General features: G+C 40.6%; 1 protein-coding gene across 2 annotated transcripts in view; it reads right to left on the bottom strand.

Moving 5' to 3' along the window:
* Positions 1-480: 480 nt before the first annotated feature.
* The window catches only part of WDR33 (WD repeat domain 33), an 86,844-nt gene continuing 65,021 nt past the window's right edge, over positions 481-22,303 (bottom strand). For both annotated transcript variants that reach the window (XM_066598674.1, XM_066598679.1), the window contains exons 11-22: positions 22,190-22,300; positions 22,009-22,103; positions 21,560-21,646; positions 21,326-21,465; positions 19,501-19,653; positions 16,527-18,347; positions 10,004-10,109; positions 8,992-9,382; positions 7,969-8,129; positions 3,254-3,346; positions 2,845-3,045; positions 481-939 (exon numbers count right to left, since the gene is read on the bottom strand). In XM_066598674.1, the coding sequence (XP_066454771.1) occupies positions 755-939; positions 2,845-3,045; positions 3,254-3,346; positions 7,969-8,129; positions 8,992-9,382; positions 10,004-10,109; positions 16,527-18,347; positions 19,501-19,653; positions 21,326-21,465; positions 21,560-21,646; positions 22,009-22,103; positions 22,190-22,300 (3,544 nt within the window). In that variant the 3' untranslated portion in view covers positions 481-754. The remainder of the gene's footprint in view (positions 940-2,844; positions 3,046-3,253; positions 3,347-7,968; positions 8,130-8,991; positions 9,383-10,003; positions 10,110-16,526; positions 18,348-19,500; positions 19,654-21,325; positions 21,466-21,559; positions 21,647-22,008; positions 22,104-22,189; positions 22,301-22,303) is intronic.

A 22,303-nucleotide genomic window follows, 5' to 3' on the forward strand; every position in this document is an offset into this window, starting at 1 on the left:
GCATATAGCGCCATTGTATAATAGCAGAAAAAGAGTAAGTCCCCTGGGAAAACCAGGATACAAATTGGATTGGAAAGGGTTAACCTTTGCATTACAATGGTTGCAATCCATTGTCATAATCCACAGCATAAAACTGACATGCTGCGGATTTAGAATCCAATGTATTCCAAATATGCTGCGGATTCCACAAGGATAAGTTTTTTTAAACTCTCATCCACATATGTACTGTAGGGTTTCTGGCAGGAAACTCTGTAGCATTTACGCCTTGTGTGGAGGCACCGCAAGATCTTGTTCTGTGTCCGATGATGTCCAGAACCAGTGGATGTAAAATTCACAGCATTACACAGTCAAGCATGGAAGCTTCCATAACCACAGCATCAAATAAACATTAGAAGACTTTTTTGTCCCTTAGTTATTTCTTGAACATCTTACATTCAGCATTTCATACAAAAAAAAAAATAAACAACTCAATTGTCGACAAACTGTACACAAGGATTTGCGGTTTATAACTGTCTCTAGAGAAGAGGACAAGTGATGGTTGTGTGGACTGAACACCACGTGAAAAACCTTAAACAGAAAGAGAAAACAAATGTGGTTGGATTCTGAGTTCTCTGAAGTCCTTAACATTGCTTCCAGTGTTCCAGTTCTTGCAAATAGTTCTAGAATCTCCAACAAGGATCTCTTCAGCATGGTCACAGTTTTTATCCACTATAAGTTCAATTTTGGTTCAATATGGACTTTCTGTTGGATGATCTTATCGATTTCTTCCACCTCCGCTGCTACCTCCGCTACCCCGAGGACCCCCTCTCCATTGAGAGTTCATACTGCTGCTTGTACCAGATCCCCCTCTGCCCCAGCTCCCTCGATTACTCCTAGATGAACCTTCATCTTGTTCTTGAGAGCTGGAGCGGCTTAGTCTCTGTGACCTGGGTGCTGGTCCTGAGAAAGTCATTTAAAAAGAAAAAAAGTTATAATATAAACAGGAAGGACAAGAGGATTGTTGTATGCCTTTACAATATACCTAGGGCAATATAAAAGCGTAAAAGAAAAAGAATTAGGACCGCCATAGGGTGTCCTCACGTTTGTTTATTCTACCCCTGTTAAAGGGGTTGCCCGATTGTAAAACAATTCTTAAATATAGCAGATGTGTTGTTAAAACATCAAAATCAGCGGTTCTCATCCAGCGATCCAGCAATCAGGAGGCTGGAATCGGCACATGTGATGGGGGCGGAGCTACGCGATGACACGTAGAAGGGGCGGAGCCAGAATGCCGCTCGTGCCGGAACGAACGGATGGGAGAAGACCCTTCTGCACAAGCGCGTCTAATCGGGAGATTAGACGCCGAAATTAGACGGAGCCATGGAGACGGGGACGCCAGCGCAGGGAAGGTAAGTGAATAACTTCTGTATGGCTCATATTTAATGCACGATGTATATTACAAAGTGCATTAATATGGCTATACAGAAGTACTTAACCCCACTTGCTTTCGCGAGACAACCCCTTTAAGTCCCCCTGCTTTGTTATTCTAACACGTCTGCAGCTATACTGAAGAAAAAAAATTGTCAAAAAGACAACCCCTTTAAATTGTCTGTTTCCCAGGTGCAATACTTAAAACCTCCATTTTTCTACTGAACTAAACTTGCAGCATCATAGGGATCTATAAGTTGTTAAACTGGTTCAGTAGAACCGCTGGAGGCACACGTGGTACACTTCGGATACTGTTGAACATGGCTACAATAGATCCATCTGAATGTGGCCTGATAGGTACGATGGCGCAGACAGGCTTTAGGCATCAAGCTTGTATGATGGAATATCAATAATTACACCAAATGGCCACTTTGACAAAGCCAACTATCTAATAGTGCATTGGACCCTCCTTTGCTGTGGTTGACACATGGCAGGAGGGGTTAATTGATTCACACTGATTACACTGAATTCTGACCATTCCATCAGCACTGAGTAACTCAAATCTGAATCTGAGCAGGGGATGTTTTTCTACTACTCAGTGATCCAATTTTTGTGCTCTTATGCCCACTGTAGTCTCTTTTCTGTAAGACAGCAGTAGTGTTGGAACCAGTTGTCTGCTGTTATAGCCCATCCACGCTTAGCAACACGACTTGTGCATTCAGACAAGTTAGCTGTAGCACCAGCATCGTATTTGGCAGCAATTTTCTTGACTTTGCACTGCCTCTTCATCAGAAGGATTCTTGATATTCTCCTTTGACCCCTTTTGTATACATGTTGTTTACTTCCACAGGATCACCTTTTGCTGGATGCTTTTCCTTGATCACATCATTCTCTGTATATTTTCCCCCTTTGTTGTGTGAGAAAGCCTCACAAGGTTGGCAATGAACTACTAGCCCCAGCTAGTCTAGCTTTGATGACCAAGCCTCGTTGCAAGTTGCTTAGATTGTCTGAATCCACATTTGAAGAGGAATACAAGCACAGTTCAGGGTACGTGCACACGGCGAATCCAACGTGGATATTTCAGTGCAGATTCTGCTTCTAAAAACCACCGTAGAAATGTGTGGCTAGGTTGCATATTCTACCAGGGATCCACATGCGGATTTAGGCCTCTGGATGTGCAAAATCCATGTGCAGAATTCCCAATGCAATTCCTCACTAATCTGCGTGAAGAAGTGACATTTACAGGGCTAAATTCATGTGCAGATCTGCGGTAGAAAACTCTGGTTTTGAGGTGAAAAAATCCACATTGAATTCTGCAGTGCACACATACCCCTCAGGTTCTGCTTCAGGTGATTTCCAAATTTACAGACCTTCCAGCACCATCATAGACTCCTTTCTTTTTAACTCAACAAATCCCAACAAACGTAAAATATATACCTTTCTCCGTGTCATCCGATAGACCTGGTTCCATATCTCTGTGATCAGGGGTTCCAGGGCCATCATGCCAAGGTCTCTTGCGTGGCGGTAAGGAAGCCATGTCCATTCCTTGCAACGAAGAAGAGCGTTCCCTGCTGGCTGGGGAGAGACCTTCAGGGGTTGGAATGTCCCGTCGAGGGCTGCCTTGGAAGTGATCAGGACCTGGCACGTATATGATGGGGCAAAAATAGGTTTAAGGTGACTATACCCATTAGAAAGTAGTAGGTTGAACAAGTAGTCGTATGGCGAACATTCATTTAGCTGATGCAGACAGATATTTTAGTCCATACTGGCCATTACAGTTGTTCAAACTGGTCATATATGTTCAGTGACACTTTTTCATTCTAGACCTTTGAAAATGAAGAGTTACCTGCATCTCTGCCTGGATCCCGGGACTGGTGATTAGGGCCACGATCTGAAGAAGGAAACTGATCTGGAGTTGGGAGAAGTCCTTTTCTTGCTTCTGTTCAGCAAAGAAACATTGTCAGGAACTGTTGCTCTTATGGAATAACTATAAGCCTACTAAAGCACATCTGTATTCCTAATACTGCAATGCGTTCTAAAAATATTGAAATCCCACTTCAAAGGAAATAAAAGGAGTTACAATGCAATGCGAGTCATTGCTTGCCGTTATTTGCTATATTAGTAAGAAGTAGGGGACAGATGGAAGACCGTATGGCTGCAGGTTTACACTACACAGGATTCTATTTTGTAGCCTGCATAAAAAAAATTAAAAAATAAAAAAGTCAAAAAACTTCCTACAAATTAAATGTGAAGGCGCACGTAAGCCATGGCTGCAACAAATACAGTAACAGAAACACGTGTCTCAGCACTCATATACATTTAATGTCTGAATAAAATTGTACAACTCTTGTTTATACTAACCACATAAAATGTAAGGTTCTTAACTCCAATTTTGAGCAAAACATTTGGGCTCATCCGCCACATACAGGTGAACCATATTGGATGGGTTTCTAACTCTAGAAAGGAACGTCTCCTCTGGCCAAAGGCCTCCAAATGAACTCTGGGAAAGCAGGATACTTGGCTATATACTCTCATTGAAGCACCTGGGACAGATGGGTGAATATGGGGAAATAGGTGACACGAACCTTGCATTTTATGCAGTTAGTATAAATAACAGTTGTGCAATTCTCTTCAGATATAAAACGCTGATGGGTGCTGAGGCATGTATGTCTCTTACTCTATTGGTTGGAAGTGCTGAATTTTTTTTTTTCGTATGCACTGCATTGGTGTGGGAGTGGCTGCCCACACTTTAGTCCTGTACTCCTTTCACCCATGTGTCCCAGATGCTTCAATGAGAGTATATAGCCAGGTATCCTGCTTTCCTAGTTTATTTGGAGGCCTTTGGCCCAAAGAGCCAGGAATCCATCCAATTAATTTAGCCTGGATGTAGCGGATGGGTCCACAGATTTTAATCTAAATATGAGGTAAGAGGGTGGGGGTTGGGGTGTTCTTGTTGCTTATTTATTTTCTGTTTCGCTTTTTTTGCTGTTGTATTTGGCTTTCAGGCTTCTAGCCTCTCATTCTTTTTCTATGTCCTTTGATTAGCAACAGCCGATGAAGGTAAAATAAAATTTCTAGCCAAATATTATCTGCCAGGAGAAATGTATATAAATACATAGTAATGATGATTTTTCCGTTTCTGTATTTATGCATAATGAAAAACAAAGTTTGGTACGGTGTTAGCCAGTAGAGCAAAATGTGATTGTTCCCAGCTAGTGAAACCATGTAATTTTGTAGATCTGATACCTTTTAATGGCTACCAAAAATACATGATGTAATAGCGAGCTTGCGAACCTCTCGGGCTCTTCGTCAGGCTAAAAATGGAATAGATCTGAAGAGGCATGAATATTTATACACACTTTTAACATACATATGACAAGGCACAGGCATGTATGTGATTGGTTTGTACTTAAAAGGAATGCTGCAACAGAAAACAAACTTTTTTGTCTAGGCACTGATAAGGGAGTTAGTTTTATGGTCCCTGTTACTGTTGGGGTGGGGGGCCTTAGGCCAGGAATGCTACAAGAGGTACACAAACATTTTTAACTATACATTGATAAGGGATTATAAATTTATGGTCCCTGAATTACTCTTGATGTGGGACTTATCTGTGCAATAAATGTCTCACACTTCCCATTCACGCATAAATCCTGGGGAATAATTTAACCCAGTATTCAGCGTGTCAAAGGTGGTTATCAATTTATATTTCCAAATTCTGTGGTTTTGCGACTTAAAAACCACCCTTCAATATCAAAACTCTCATATCTCCTAGGTCATGTCCATGGTTATAGAAGTGCTCGGCCACAGGTAATTCTCTCATTCTGTGTTTAATCGTGTGGTGATGAGACCTCATCCTCGCTTTCAGTCTTTGCCCTGCTTCTCCAACATAAAGACCCCCAACATGACATTTACTGCACATGATCAGGTACACAACATTGGACGTGGAACATGTGAATGTCCCCGGGATCTTATAGTCCTGCTGTGTGTTGGGGATCCGTATCCTGTCCACAGTCAGTATATATGTGAACAGGTCTTGCAGCTCCTTATATTACAGGGATAAGTTCATTTTTGTGTGTCAGAGGTCAAAGCACTCCTGATTATAAAGTTCCTCAAGTTAGGAGGTTGCCTGTAACACAAAAGGGGCGGGTCCAGGAATATGGTTTTCAGACGGTCATCCTTGTGTAGGGTACGGTGGATTTTTGGCATTTATGCAACGTGATGTACCATCGAGATGGGCACCTGCGATGCCAGCTGCCTGTTTGCTTATTATGCTGGCTAAATAAAAGTTCCTTTAAAAAATAAAAATAAAAAAAAAAAGAGCTAAAAGCCTTACATTTTTATGTGGTTAGTATTAATAGGAGTTGTGCAATTTTATTCAGATATTAAATGTGTATGAATGCTGAGGCACAGGCTTCTGTTTTGTAGTTTGTCACTATGTCTGTAACTCAGGTGTCATTTTTTCCCAGACTCCTAACTGTAGAAGGGTGCATTCACACAATGCTGATCGGCTGCACATTTTGCCACAGATTTTAGTGCAGACTTGCAACGGATTTCACCTTTTTCAACTGAATTCAAATTGAAGACGGTAAATCTGCTGCAAACCAGCACTGGTAACAATGGCAAAGTCTGCAGCAAAACAAGTCCCTGTACCACAGCACATTTTTCATGGCACCTGTGATCCTGGAGAGTTGTTATATCCTGGAGCTGAGGGCTGTCTGTCTATTTAAGGCCCATTTAGACATAACGATTATTGCTCAAAATTTGCTCTAAATCTATCTTTTGTGCGACAATCGTTGTGTCTAAATGTGCCCATCTTAGTTTTTTGCCAAACAACGGTTTTCAGTTTCACTTGAAAAGCATCATTGACAGAACAGCTGATAAGACGGACCGAATGCTGTGCTCTGCCCATGGTGAGCTGATTACAGCTGATAACATTGTATCAGCTGTTCTCAGCTGTCAGCCCTGCCAGCAGATTAAAGCAAAAGTAATCAGGAAACAGCTGGAGGTCTGTTCCCTGACTACAACTCCCAGCGGCTCACACACTGCTACTTGGTGCTAGGCATTAGTGCCAAGTAGTAGTTTATGCAAAATTATCGCTCCAAAACCATTTTTTGAGCGATCATCTTTGAAGTGTAAATGCACCCTTACTCTTACTGTGCAGATTATTTATATGTAAATGACTGCACAGATAACAAAGATAGGGTCTCTTTAGGCCCATTTACACTGGAGGAATGTCAGGCAAATGATGCCCGACACTTGTCCCTGCATATACTCGCTCACGTGCTGTTACACAGGAGCGAGTATCTCTGGCTCTGTGACAGAGCAGCCAGCTGGGAAGCAGGGCGGCTGGAGGAGATTTCATTCCTCACTCTCCCCCACCCCTCTCCATTCACTTCAGCAGCGGCCGTTCAGTACTGAACGGCTGCTGTTTACACTGAACGATCATCGTTTAGGATTTTATGCAGTTTAAAATCCTGAACAATGATCGTTCAGTGTAAGCAGCCGTTCAGTACTGAACGGCCGCTGTGTTAAATACTTTTGCTGAACACAGTATTTGAAATATAAATAAAATTCGATTAAAATAACATCAAATTCAAACATCTTATAAAACGTATACTATAACCCAACTAACTAGTTTTAATTCAGAAAAGTGAATAGTAGACGTTAGGCCACCTGCACACGAATGGGTCGGATCTCGCATGAGAGAGCCCACAGCAGAATCTGGCCCTGTGCCCAGCCAGTGTCTGCATGCACTTGTCTTTTTGTCTTTATCTGTACTGTGGATGGACCCAGTAGCTCGCCGGACAAATTAAAAAAAAAAAACAAAACTTTTTTAATCTTTCCCCACGCCGACGCTAGGACAGGACACGGAATCCGCGACCTGTCTGCAATGTTAATTACGGATGGGCTGCGGCTCATACGGCTTCTATTGACTTCAATGGTAGCCATTCGTGCAGACACCGCACATAAATAGAGCAAGCTGTGATTTTCCTCTGCTTGCGGAAACCGCAGTTTGTTTACGCGAGTGTGCAGGAAGAAGCGATTTTCCATAGCATGAACTGGGGTTCGGACGCCCACTGCGGATTCCGCAATGCAAATCAGTTTGTGTGCAGGCGGTCTTAGGCTCTGTGCAGACTGTGTCTGAGACATAAATTTTAATTAACTGAAGACAGTAGCACTGGAATTCTGAAGGTGTCCGGAACCTTTATGTTTCAAATGTATCCATATGGCTCCCTTCACCCAGCAGAAGCCAAAACAGTCTTTTTGTCTTTGCCTTGCCAATATAACACTTTCTTCACTGTAAAAGAAAGTGCAACACACTGCGCTACCCAAAACAATGGATTACCACCCAAAAATGTATACCATGTGTTACATGTGTTATTACAACGGGAGTCAGTGAAAACATATACCCTGTATGCCTATACAGTGGCATACATCAGAGCCTTCTGGCAGTGCTATACATCAGGAAATCTTTCTGATGTGAATCTCCAGGCTTCAATGCAATGAGCACAGAGTTATAGTTTAGCGATAGGTACTGTAAATGCTTTTATTATAGGTCACCTCTCTGAGGACCACGACCACGTCCCCTGGAACTATCTCGCCCTCTACCAGGTTCATCCTTATCAAAGCTATCATTAGGACCAAACTCTTCAGAATTAGAAAATCCTTCTCTTCCACGAGAACCACGACCCTCATGCCTTGGGGGACCACTCCGACGGAAACTAAAAAAGTAAAAATTAATGTAGAGTGTTTTGTAAGGCTCATGAACAGACTCAACACAAAGCTTATACAACAGAATGGACAACTCCGAAGAGTAAGGATAGAAAATAAAGTGGCCACAAGGAGCAAGGTTCATGGTGTCAACTATGTCATTTGTCAGAGGGTAAAACACAGCATAATTACTAATTCTGACCCCTTTATTGCCAGACACAATGTACATCTTGGGTTTATATCTCTATGGTTAAATATGATGATCTATTTCTTATGTAGGACGATTGTTCCATCTTCACTGGATATAGGAACATGCTGCTTGCGCTGTTATAAGAAACCTCATTTAAACATACTTCTGTGTACAGCCCGCATATAGGTGGGTTCCGACTATTTTTTTAAATTTTAAATATATTTTTTATTTCGATTTTCATCATTTTCCTTATTGAACAAAAACAAATAAGAAACAGAACAAAAAGTGTTCCCACCCTCCCCCATTGAGTCTCTCTTGTGTATCCAATATATAGATCGTCCAGCATCCCGAGTACACAGCAGGAAAATTAGTCCATGGAATTTTCCATCCTTTCAGATTACCTATTTAACTTCATCCCTTTGAAAGTACAACTGACTATTCACTGAAGTGTAGATTGAGCTCATTGAGAATAGTGTACTTCACCCATACATGTACAACAACTTTATAACATTTGCTATTGTATTTTTACATTATATTGTGATATAAACAATCAACCAGATACATTTAGACACGGTTCCGACTATTTCAGTAGCAAAATGAGAAGCAATTCAGTACCACGTGATGCCTACTTATAAGAAGCAACCAAATGAGATGAGTGGACTATGAAAATACAAGCAACTCACCTATCATCTCTTTGTCCCCGGAATCTTGCTTCCTCAGAATCCCTGGCATACTGGTCATCAGAGTGTCTTCTTCCCTCCCATCGACTTGAATCTCTTCCCTCTCGGTCAGGGAAATCTCTATGATTTGAGGAAAACTGTGGGCCTGAACCACGCCTCCACTTTTCATCTTGCAATGGTGGACCACCACCTCTCCCATCAAAGTCACGCCCTCGTGGTCCATAACGATCATCCTGGTGAAAGTCATCTGGGCGCTCATGTACCTCAGAGTGTGGACCCCTTCTGTCAGGTGGTCCTCTATTGTCTCTTGAGTCCATCCACTCTGGTCCACCTCTAAAAGGACTTTGCTCACGCCTCCGTTCAGACTGATGATTTGAAGGACCACGAATGTCACCTACAAGGTAAGAAGAGGTTAAAAATATGACCATTCAAGAATGTGAAGACTGCAAGTTTCCATCAAATACCTATGTGGCACAACTTCGTAAGTTGGCAGAAGACATTACTTTTATAGATGTGTTTTCTTTTTCTACAAAAGGTATTTTAATGCATCCATGTACACAGAGTAGGGCCAGTTTCACACAGGCATATTAATGTGCCCATAATACAGTTGAGTGTTCCGGCCCAGCCGCGGCTCTACTGACTTGAACTCAGTGTACCATAGATTCCTCTGGGCACTTGGCCGCATTATGGGCACACAAATGCTACTATAATACACTTGTGTGAAACTGGCCTAAAAGAGTAAAATTAACTTTGTTTATATGAGAATCATCCCATCAGACAGCAGGTCACAAACATGGCAACTGAGTTTTGGGGCTATCTGCATTGTTTCTTGCCAATTTTTGTTCAGAATTAATCCTTGAAATGCCACAACAGATAAGCTGCTTTAGCGGCATTATAGGGCTATTGTTTGCTACTCAATCTTGAACAACACAATGTATATGCAAAGTCTTTGCAGCCAATGCTGCAATGGATAAAAGGTCAACAGAAAAAACTACAACCAAGACAAACAAAATACCTTTGTTAGCATTGGGTCCTTGGCCCAGTGGTAGTGGACGTCCTTGCGAGTTCGGCTGTCCTCCTAGGCCTGGTAATAACGGAGGAGGGGCCTGACCTTTGCTACCCTGAGGAATAAATTAGATAAAGGCTTATAACAAAGCCTTTCCACAATTGTCTATAACCATCCAGCTCTTGCCATTGTTAAAGAAAAGACCAACTGTGTTTAAAAATCTCAAAACCCTCTCATCTGGTTTGATATTGTTTAAACTCTTATTTTGCAGAAATACATATATATGGAAAATATGGAAGATCGACAATTATGAAAATATGCAATCTTATTAAGCTTCTTGAATTGCGCTTGCCATTTCTTCCGTATGCATGAATGTGCCACATTGGAAAGCTATAGGAAGGAACTAATGGAATTATATTTTGCTCATTTGCTCCATCTATCTCATCCCCTTCACCAATTTGCTTACCAGAATGTGTAAATTCTCAAACTCTAATGATGAATAAATAATGACTTATATTCGAACATAAATTTGTGCATGGCTGACCGACTACGAGACTAGCTACAGATTTGAACAGAAGCAGCCAGTTTCTCCATTAAAAAGAAACAACTCTTAGCTCTGTCGGCAGTAGAGACGGCAATTTTTCTTAAAATCCGGCATCTTAGTTAACACAACTACAAAAGTAAAGAATGACTAAAGCCCCATTTACATGCAACGATGATCGCACAAAATTTGTTCAAATGACTGATTTCGAGAGATAATCGTTGCGTGTAAATGCTTCCATCTTTCACTCTTAAGGCGGAACAATGATTTTTGGGTGAGCATAAAATCCATCCTTCAGCTGGAGAGAGATAGCAGGGACCGCATGCTGTGCTCTTACTGGGAGCAGATGATTACATTGCATTCAACTGACAGCTTGTGGAAAGATAATGCAACTGAGTGCAAATTCTAGACCACATGCTGGGGTTTGCAAACAGCTGCTAGAGGCTCATTTACATGCAAATTAAGCTGATCAAGTGCTAATGGACATTAAACAAAATAATTGCCAGAACTGCCAATCTTTTAATAGTTTGAAAGATTGTCTTTGCGTGTAAATGAGCCTTAAAAGGTTTAGAAGAAGATGCATAGTTATCACTTCAATCAGGATTGTTTGCAGGTTACTGCCAAATTTACAGGCAATTACAGTTTTTCACCAAAAATAAGAAGATTTACTTTTTATTCAAGACCAATATGTTGTTGTATAACTTTCCCAGTCAACTAACAGTTCCCTAAAAACACTGTATTGAGCTACATTTTAGAAAATTGAGTAATCGGGTAATTGAGATGACTCGTCAGCTAAGGTATTTGAAATCCTCAGCATTTGTTCCCCAAAAAGATCTCCGATTAGCGTTACATAACAAGGTTTCTTTAGTGAAAGGTCTTTAAATACAAGCCCCACCGAGGTTTTCAAGATTTCTTCAGTATTGGAAAAATATAATAACTGTCAGTGGAATTGCTCTCTATGGCATATCCTTAAAAGAAAACATTGTGTGTGATTGTGAGTGTGGGGTGGCGGTAGGGGGAGTGCTAAATACAGTTAGAATAGAGAATGTGGGTGTATTATGCAAAGTTAACTTTTAACGTTTTTCCGCTGCAGCCCTTTTTGTTTTCTTCGTTTTCGTGTTTCCATCCATACTTTAAAAAAAACCCATAAATTTAGTTTTCAGAAAACATTGCTAGATGGGGGGGCTTGTTTTTTGTGGGACAACTTGTAATTTTCAGTGGTACCATTTAATGTAAAGGTCCTTTGCCTTGATATGTAGGACATTTTCCCCAGATCTTATGGTGAGGTGGTTCCTACAAAAAATATAACCTATGAGTGTAAGTGATGGGTGTCATTCAGGCCATCAAAGAATACACTCTAGTTCTGGGTTTCTTCACAAAACTCTTCAGAGTGTCATCTGGATGTTGGATCAAGTTTGTATTAATCTAGCGCAGACCACAAGGGATTATGCGATTGTAAAATAGAGTGGTGAACGTCACCAAAGTGAAACCATTATGTGTTGTTCTTTGACTTTCACATACAGCAAGCATCAAGTCTTGTTCCTGAATCCTTGCCATAGGTCACACTATCTTTTTTATTTAAACACACTATCCATCCATACTACTACTTTATTGTTCTTTTGCCCATTTTAAGCTTTTTTTCCTGTTTGTTAGTCTCAAATATAGCCTTTTCTGTGCATCCGTGCCCTTGAGTTTAGCATCCCAGAGACGTATTTCTATTGCAGAGCAAGGACTCTGGTAATTGTTGTGTACTATGTAAAAGTTAACTGCTATGCTGAACATGCTGCCTGATTTGTGGCAGGTAGATTGATATATAGTTTTGTGGTAAAAAACTAAAGTATAACTTGTAATTGAAGCGCTTGTTCCCAAAAACAGTTCACTAATAGCAAATCTTTTGTGTTCTGTGCACTTGTAGTTCTACATAATTACATAGGTCTCTGTAGACTGCAAGAAAAACAAAAAAATTAGGACTTTCTTGGATGTCCATTATCGAGAGCTAAAATTGTCAATGTTAACCAGAACGTAAGTCTATACATTGAACTGGTTTTCGAGCAGATGTCCACTTTATCTGGGGATAAAGTATGTAATCGTTATTTAGAACCAGGGAATAAACTTTCACTTTCTCTGGCCAGTGTTCTAGCTGATCTATTAGGTGTCATTGCTGCGTACACCAAGCTTGTTTATAAATATATGTAATCATTACTCGGAACCAAGAAATGTGGACTGAACTAGTTTTCATGAAGATCGAAAAGAACATGGTCTTTTCTCTACCGCAGGGAATGCGTTCACAGAAATAATTATTTCTACCATTTGATAGAGTAGCCCCCAAGCAAAAGAATCTGTAGATGTAACTCATTTTCAGTAGTTTCGTAAAGAAATTGTTTTGGGGACAAGCTCTTCAATTTTTTGATTGGCTTATGAGTCCAATGGGTGGAGTGACAATGATCGACAGGCTTTGCTGTAAAAGTGTCCATGCAGAAGGAGTCGTCAAATATTGAGTAGGACAGTCTGTTGAACTGTTAAGTACAAGGATTTGAGTGAATGAAACACAAGATATACTGAATATTTTATCAAGACACTATACATCAATCTGCTCAGATCCTCCTGCTATAAGACACTGTCCACAAATCTGATAGTATGTTCAGTGTTTGCTGTAAGTAAGCAGCCAATTAGAGGACCTGTGAGTTGTGTTTTTGTCTTTTCCTTAGCCTTCCACTCATTTTTCAGTCCTTGTTAGATCCAGTTTCCTCTCTTCTTTCTGGACAATAGTAAACCCAGAATCTTCCTAGTTTTACACATAGAATAATCTCCATTTTGTAAAAGAACAAGTTTCTTCATAAATGGTTTTGTTTCCATCATTTTTGATCCCAGAAGGGGGGAAAAAAAGTTTACTGTGCATTTACAAGATATTTTTATGTATTATTGATGAATTAAGCTAAGAAAACTTTCCATCAGCGTATTAGAGAGTTATGGCTGCAGAAAATGGGGAGTTGAATAGATTTAATATAAAAATAATAAAAATAATCATTTTTAACATAAGTAACCTCCTAACTATGCTATTAAATTAATGTAAAAAGGTACCAGCATGTACAAAAATGTATTGGAAAATATTTTTTAAAAACATTTTTGCGATTCCATATTTACAGTTGCAAAAAATATATAAAAATTGCCTGGATTTCTACATTGATACTAAAAAAAATGCAGTCTAATTGTCACAATTATAGACAGTCTAATTTAACTATTAAAACACAAACAGTTGTACTATTGAAGTATTTGAGCGCATTGAGTAAACATCCACACCTCAGGGAAAATAGTAAGTGAAGCCTTGAATTTAACAACATTTCTTTATCAGTAAATCCCCTCATCAAACTTTCACCAAAAGTGGGAAATGTTGGAGAAATGTTTGAAAATTTCTCCTTGCAAAAGTGTTTTAGTTCATCAATATTTCTGGGATGCCTTGCGTGCACGCTCTCTTCACATCATGCCACAGTATCTTAATGCAATTAAGGTCAGTATTCTGATATGGCGATGCCAAAACTCTAATCATCTTTTCCAACGATTCTTTAGTCGATTTACTTGTGTTTTGGGTCATTATCTTGCTGCATCATTCATTGTCTTTTTTGCGTGAGGTCATAGACTGCTATCTTTATATTCTCCTGTAAAATGCTTTATACACTTTAGAATTTGTTGTTACCTCAATTTTCACACGTCGTCCAGGCCCTGAGGCAGCAAAGCAGTCTTAAACCACCATGCTCCCTAAACCTGTAGAGGTTTTTGCAGTTTGCAGAGTCTTCTGCAAGTCTTTTGCAGTTACCCTTGGCTTCTCTCTCACCTTTCAGGATTGCTAATAAATGATACACTAACTGAAGTTTTTGCATTTTGTAGTCTTTTGCAGTGAGCCTTGGGTTCTTTTTCACCCTTTTTCAGTATTGCTCATTGTACTCTTGGAGTGATCTTAAACAGGATGCCCATTTCTAGAGAATGCAGAATCCAGAATTTTATCCATCTGTATTTAATTTGTCTAATTGTGGAGTGATATACACCGAGCTTTTAGCAATGCTTTAGTAGTCTTTTCCAACTTCATGCATTTCTATAACACGTCTTTTGAAAGTTGTTTGCATCAAGGCACAATTCATAATAACCAATCTTTCTTAAAAACAGATGTGTCTATAACCAAGGTTTGTCAGCTTTTATTTAATGGGCAAAGCACCTGTGAAACCCACAATTCCAGTATCTCCTTAAGTGAAAAACCTTTTTGAAAGAGTCATTATTAATGCACAGGTCAACTTAAGTTTTCTCCCCACACTGTTGATGTTTATTCAATGTGCTCAAAGATGTGAACAAAGCAACTGTTTGTTATATGACAATCTAAATTAAGGAAGCATAATCAGACTATAACTAAATTAGTAATCAATGCAGAAAGCTAGGTAATTTCAAAGGGTTCACCTACTTTTTCCACTTTTAACACAAACATGGGGTTGCACACGCAACACATCACAAAATATGTAATAGTTTACTTTCTCTTTGAATGGAGATATTTGTTACATAGTTGAATTTCTTTGCAATGTTAACGTCCTGTGAGATATGGCAATATTCAGGTTTTGGAACGCGGCAGAGAAGGATTCCGAAACATGAAGCAACACTCACTATATCCTCCTCATATAGTAAAACCTCATCTACTTTTGATATTAGAAGACTACCTATTACTACAGTGTTATCTGCAAAGTTTATGCTATACAATCAATAAATAAATTTTTGTAACGCACTGATTCTCATACTTAATCTTTCCACAGTAAATTAAGGATTCAAACATGGAAAAAAATAGGATTGGGTGCCATAAAAGCGCTGTTTTAAGTAGTTTTTTTTTTTTTTAACTTGCACGCTTGTACTTTAGCAAATGGAAGTTTGTATTTTTCTTTACAAGATACACTTCATATAAAAGATTGTGATAATGTTCTGATAGTTTGCAATTATGTACTCCTGTTCCATTCCAGCATCACATATGTAATAATCGCCTAAACAGCCCACAGCCATTATTCAATGTTCTGTAAATCAATGGCGATTTCAGTTTTCATAAACGGTGTACTAGACAAATTCATTAAAAGGTGTTGTCCGAGTTCATATTTTTTAAATTCGCGCTTCCCATATAGAAAAAGAATAACCCATCCCATGCTCACATCTCCTGGCTCCACACATGTCCAGCGCTGCACCCCTAGTCTCTCCACTTGTCAACACAGGCCCAGCGTGAAAGACGGAGCTTGCGGAGAGGAAAGAATAGGATGTATAATTGCTTTTCTACATGGGAGAACAAATTTAGCAAAAAAATTAATTGGGACAACCTCTTTAATACAAAAGATTCTAATGAGGTCTTGAGGTGCAATGCAGGTTCGCCTTAAATAAAAACCTTTCCAGTGCAGAGACTTCAAATGATGCAAAAAAGTTAAAAAATTTATTATCGTTAAAGAATTTCAAAATACTTTTGTCCTTTATAAAAATGTATAGTATAAATCTGTAAACTCAGCATTAACCATTTACAGTGCAGGCACACACTGACAAACGTTCACTTGTAGTTGAACTTCTTGGCTAAAGCAAGGCTTGAATCAATCCGACAGTTTATTCACAGGTTTTCTTCAAATTCCCTCTCAGAGGAATTATATTGAAGGTTTACTATTTTATAGAGTTCAACCATAAAACCATGAAGGAAACCTAAGTACCATGTATATTCTGTTATTACCGACTCAAAAACAGCATCAATATACTGTCAGATTTATCTCAAGGCAAGCAAAAACACTTTATGTAACAGACTTCATAAAGTCTGTTTTCAAGTAAAAAGGAATCTGCTCCAGGTGATTTGTATGGCTTGTAGTGCAATGCATTTGAAAACTGAAAGATCACAAGGTTCTACATAACCGGTTTCAATCAGAATATTATGTGATACTAGACATGGCGCCTCCTATCAAAGTATTTCCTGTCGTTATTAAAGGCAGTTACCTGGTTAAAAGGCCTAGGACCATCTCCCAGTAATGGGGTTTTCTGTTGTGATTGGTGAGATGCCCTTGCTGGATTCTGCGAATTGTGAGGGCCTTGAGAATTTCCTGTGGGACCTTGGGCTACTGACTGTCCACGAGTATCTTGAGAAAGTCCCAAATTTGACCCTCTGCTTTGGGGACCTCTCATTTCATGAGGACCACTAATATCCGGAGGTCCTCTAACATCTTGAAGATTTCGCATGTCTTGAGGACCTCTTATATCTTGAGGGCTTCGTATGTCTGGAGAAATGTGCATTTCGGATGGTCCTCTAGTGTCCTGAACACCCCTCATATGTTGTTGGCCACGCATATCATGTGGCCCTCTTATATCAGATCTCCTCATATCCTGCGGACCACGTACATCAGGTGGCCCTCGCATGTCGTGTGGGCCTCGCATGTCATGTGGACCTCCCCTCATATCTGGAGGACCACGCATGTCAGGACCACTCCTCATGTCAGGTGGGCCACGCATGTCCGGACCGCCTCTCATTTCCGAAAGGCCACCCCTCATTTCTGGAAGACCACGCATATCTGGACCTCCTCTCATTTCAGGAGGGCCTCGCATGTCAGGGCCACCCCTCATGTCAGAAGGACCACGCATGTCGGGTCCACCCCTCATGTCAGTAGGACCACGCATGTCAGGGCCACCCCTCATATCAGGTGGTCCTCTCATATCCTGAAGACCACGCATGTCAGGAGGGCCACGCATGTCAGGAGGACCACGCATGTCAGGAGGACCCCGCATATCCTGGGGGCCACGCATGTCAGGAGGGCCACGCATATCCTGGGGGCCACGCATGTCAGGGGGACCACGCATATCCTGGGGGCCTCTCATGTCAGGGGGACCACGCATATCCTGGGGCCCTCTCATGTCAGGGGGACCACGCATGTCATGAGGTCCACGCATATCTGGTGGTCCTCGCATATCATGAGGACCTCGCATATCTGGTGGACCTCTCATGTCTACAGAGCCATGCATATCAGAGAGTCCTCTCATATCCTGAGGTCCACGCAAGTCTGAAGCTCTGATGTCCTGAGGGCCATGTATGTCTAAAGGACCTCGTATATCTGGGCCACCCCTAATGTCTTGAGGGCCTCGCATATCAGGATGGCCTCTCATATCTTGAGGTCCATGAATTTCAGGGGGTCCCCTCATATCTTGGGGTCCACGCATATCTGAGGGTCCTCTCATATCCATTGGTCCTCTAACATCAGGTCCATGTCCAAGTAATGCTCCTGAAGGGCCTCTCATATCTTGTGCGGGATGTCCCATAAGCATTCCTTGATTAGGACCTTGCTGGACACCTCTAGGAGCAACACCCATTAAAGGCCCTTGTGGACCAGGACCACCCTGCATCCCATGATGAGGGGGTTGAACTCCTCTGGGACCTTGTGGCATTTGAGGGGTCAAATGACCAGGTGGTCCAGGATTACCTGTAGGACCTTGTGGACCCATCGGCCCAACTGACACTGGAAGTCTAGGCATTCCAGGATGCATTTCCTGTGGTCGTATGTTTTGTGGACCTGGACCTATGAAACCTTGTGGACCTGCAGATACTTGAGGCCCTTGAGGTCTAAACTGTCCTTGAGGTCCATGCTGCATATTCATTGCCATTGGTTGGGATGAATGAGGTTGCTGGAAATTTAGTGGCTGCTGAGTTTGTGGTCCTGAGGCAGAAAATGCTGAAGGAACTTGTGCAGGAGCTCCTAAAGGTGATGCAAGGCCTTGGGACTGCCCTGGAGCTTCTGCTTGCTTCTGTGCTATTCTTTCGATCTTTAATTGCTGCAAAATGAAAAAAAGAAGATGTAAGATAAAAGTACAGTTTTTCAAGCATTACTGCCATGCTACTATCTAACAGAACCGACCAAACAAGTGAGACTGAACAGATTGTACGGACTATAGTTTAATAAGTAGAGCTACTCCGGCCACCAGCAAGTCATTTTATAAAGAATCAAATAAATGAACATGGCTAGTTAACAGAAGACCTTTAAAAAAGGTCTCTTATGGACAATTCTAGAAGTGGAATTTAGCTCTCATAGCAGGTGTGGAAAGCTGCTGGAAGCGTCAGAGTTGACCATGCATTTATTATAAAGTCCACCATAAATTTCAACAGGAAAAATGATTACAACACATAGCAATGGCAGCTAATTACCGGGGAGTTAAGCAGCCGAATCTGCAAGGATTAGCTGATCGTTGGGGGAGCTCTGCTTTTTATGTAGGGCTTGTCATGATGAACCAATCGCTTTAACTTAAGCTCTAACTAAGGGAGTCAGTTGCAGAACCTGCAGAAGTTTGACCATTCTTCCATTTGGGGTACCTGAACCGAGTGTGTGCTGCATGTACATTACATGGTCCTCAGATTGCCTGAGACACCACATGACAGCATCCGAGCCAAACTTATTCAAAGAAATTCCCTTTAAAGTGTACCTCAGAAAACTAGCCATGTGCACACATGAGGAATAACACTACTTCTGGCCATTATAAGAGGTGTAGCCTGTATTTTTACTTTGCAAGGTGAATATCTGATTTCCAGGACTTGTGGGAGGAGCCTGCTGCTATACTGTCCTTTATAGACTGCAAAGAACTGCAAATTCTGCTCTGTCCTTATCTTCCTCCCCTTTGCTCTTATAGACATCAGTGAAAAAAAAGAAAGAGAGGACTTATATGCCTCCCCAAACAACTTCTCTACTTTGGCATGTCTCCAGTCACACATTTGATAGCAGGCACTAGACAAGGAACTAGGAGGAAGGGAGAACCCCTACAGGCCAGCAATTTAGAGTGATTTTTAAGCACAAAAATGTCATTTTAGCTAAAAGTATATTGCAGTTATCACGCTATCATATAAGCACAAGTTATTTGGAAAGTTCATAAATTATAGTTCACATTGCTTAACATGAAACAAACAAAATTTTTAATTCCAGAACTTAGCATATACCTCCAGCAATTGTGGGTTGGTATACTGTAGTGTTGCCATCTCCTGTTCAATTTCAGCCTGATTCTTTTTCTTCTCATCGGATTTTACTTCTTCTTTCCGTTCAGGGACAGCTTCTGAAGCGGGCATCAGCGGCACTTTATTCTGCAGCCATGCCTGAAATTAATAGTTGGTATAAAGTTAGACAGAAGTGCCTAAAGATGTGCCAGACTTATCATCCAGCATGAGTCACTGATGTATCGGGCACATTTTTAAATAGTCTAGTCAATTTGCAGTAATAGAAAGTATTAGCGATATTCTGCTGCCTGGGAGCAGGGGAGAGAACTGTCAGTTCTCCGCTGTAAGCCTATCTCACAGATAGGCTCACCGTGGAGAATTGCAGCATGCTGCAATTTGAATCCTGTGAGCAGAGAATCGCTATGATTCTCTACTCGTGGACAGCAGGGCTGCACTTTACATAGCAACGCTATGGAAAGCGTGCACTGCGTTATCCATGGCCGGATTATCGCCGCAGATAACGCAATGCAATAACGCCCCTGGACAGGCAGCCTAAATCTGCCCCAATGAATGCAATGATTTTTAAAAGCTTTGCATAACTTAGACATTAACATCAATGTCAGTTTATAACTTCCAGAGGCTTCTACTCTAGCAGTTCATTACTTTTTCCTTAGACACATGAACCATCTACAATTAAAGTAAGTAAATTTTCAAAGTAGCTGGGTATACAAATGGACACAACAAAACATTTACAAGTGGAGTGTTCTATATCATAAGACGTTGTTTGCACAATGTAGCGCTACAGATATAGTCTTGCTGTTCCAAAGGGTTAATACGAGCTCTTCGAAGAATCACGAGTCACGCACAATGATTTGTGTAAATTGCAAATGATTCCGTTTATTTATTAATCAGCCAAAGAATGTATAGTCCTTTAAGACACATACACTGAAGTCAGGTGACTAAAGTCACCCAACTTGGCATAAATATAACTTGTTATGCCTGTTTATTACGGATTAGTAAACTTTAGCACATGCAGTGATGTTGATCTCTGGGTCTCTTGGTCACACGCCATCACTAATCATTAATTGGTAATCTGTAAGTATTCTTAAGGTTTATATATGTATAGAAGATCAAATAAAGTAAAACAGATGCTGAAGGATTCCATTTTTAAGCACATTTCTAAGACAAATGTCCTTATTAAGTGAGCTGTCTGGCTATACATTTGTGTGAGCAGATGTCAATCACAGCTTTCCCTCTTTTAGGCCATGTAAACTTCCGATTGTCATATTCATATGAATGTGTCAAGTAAGTTACAGAAAATGGAAGGGGAACAATATGGTGTTCAACAGACACTATGGTTTTTCTGACAACATGGTAGGATTGTCTTCTACTAACAACTACAAATATGGTGGATGGGTCTATTAGATCTAGCCAAAGCTGGGAAACATTGAACGATCATGTTTTAATCTAGCATGATGGACAACATTCAGTTGGTCTTGATACCCGAAATACTGATTTTTTTTTAAATTGAATATCCTGATCGCATAAGCAGTCTATAATTTTTGACAGCAAGAAGAGCACATTGTGTTTTTCTTACCATCAAGTACATGGAAACCATGGTGGAGTTATTTTAGTTAATGGGATCCATTGGTTACGGTTTAGATCAGTCAGATGGATGCAGCATAGCACCATGACTTCTGCTATAAACTGAAACAATGTGATCATAGTCTTTCAGGTAGTAGTTTGGTAAAGAAAAAAATAGTTGCGAAATAGAAGAGGCATCTTCACCAAACAGTGCAATAAAATACATATGAAACATTTGTTAACTAACTTGTTGAAACTGAGCTGGTATGGGTTTGGCATATGGAACTTTCTTCTGTGGGACTTTTTTCTGGTCTTTCTGCAACACCTCATCCATTCCCCAGTCCAAGCCTGGGATTGTCATTTCAACTGAATTGGACTCTTCCTTTCCTATAAAATAGGACAGTAAGGTTATACCAGGTGACAAATAACAGTGTGAGTGTATGGGAAAAAAAAATTAACAAAACTCCCAACATTGTCTTACCCATCTGTTCTTGCTCCATTGCCATTTTCAGCTGTTCAGGAATACCCATTCCAGGTATAATTGCTAGATTGTTTGGTTCAACGTCATCTAAATAAGTACATAATATACTAGTAAGAAAGAATAATTGTATATAAAGGCAAAATATCAGTTTGCTAAATTGTGATAAAACTACAAAAGCCTGAAAGTGGCCACATACCTTCAATAGCTGTCGGCTGACCTGCCGAACATGCTTGTGTTCTCCACATGGAGAGGGCAATAAGCCACTGCCAGACACCTTTGGTGGCAGCTAATTTCTCAAGAGAACAAAGAATTGGGCATGTTGAAATCCAACGTGACCAACCCTTTTTTCTTGACATCTGCAATTGCCAATATTCATCTTATATGACCACCTTGAAGCATATAAAACCATAAGAGTGCAAATGTGACTACACGAAGATACAAGTGGTTACCATATTCAACACCATCTTCTGACATGCCAGGAAGAAGATTCAGATTATAACGATCTCGCATTTTGTCCCCGGGACGATTTCTGGTCCAAAATTTACTAAATGGAAAACAGGGTTACTCATGAGAACACACAGTACAAAAAAGCAGTTGCCGTCTATAAAAAGGCTTCATGAGTTTTAATACCTGGTGTGATCATTAGATCCAGAACACAAAATATGGCCAAGGGGATGCCAGGCAAGACTCCAGATCATTCCTTCATGCGCTATCTCCATACCGCCTACCTCTTTTTCAACACTG

This window comes from Eleutherodactylus coqui, chromosome 1 (assembly GCF_035609145.1).
Source record: "Eleutherodactylus coqui strain aEleCoq1 chromosome 1, aEleCoq1.hap1, whole genome shotgun sequence".
Classification (NCBI taxonomy): Eukaryota; Metazoa; Chordata; class Amphibia; order Anura; family Eleutherodactylidae; genus Eleutherodactylus; species Eleutherodactylus coqui.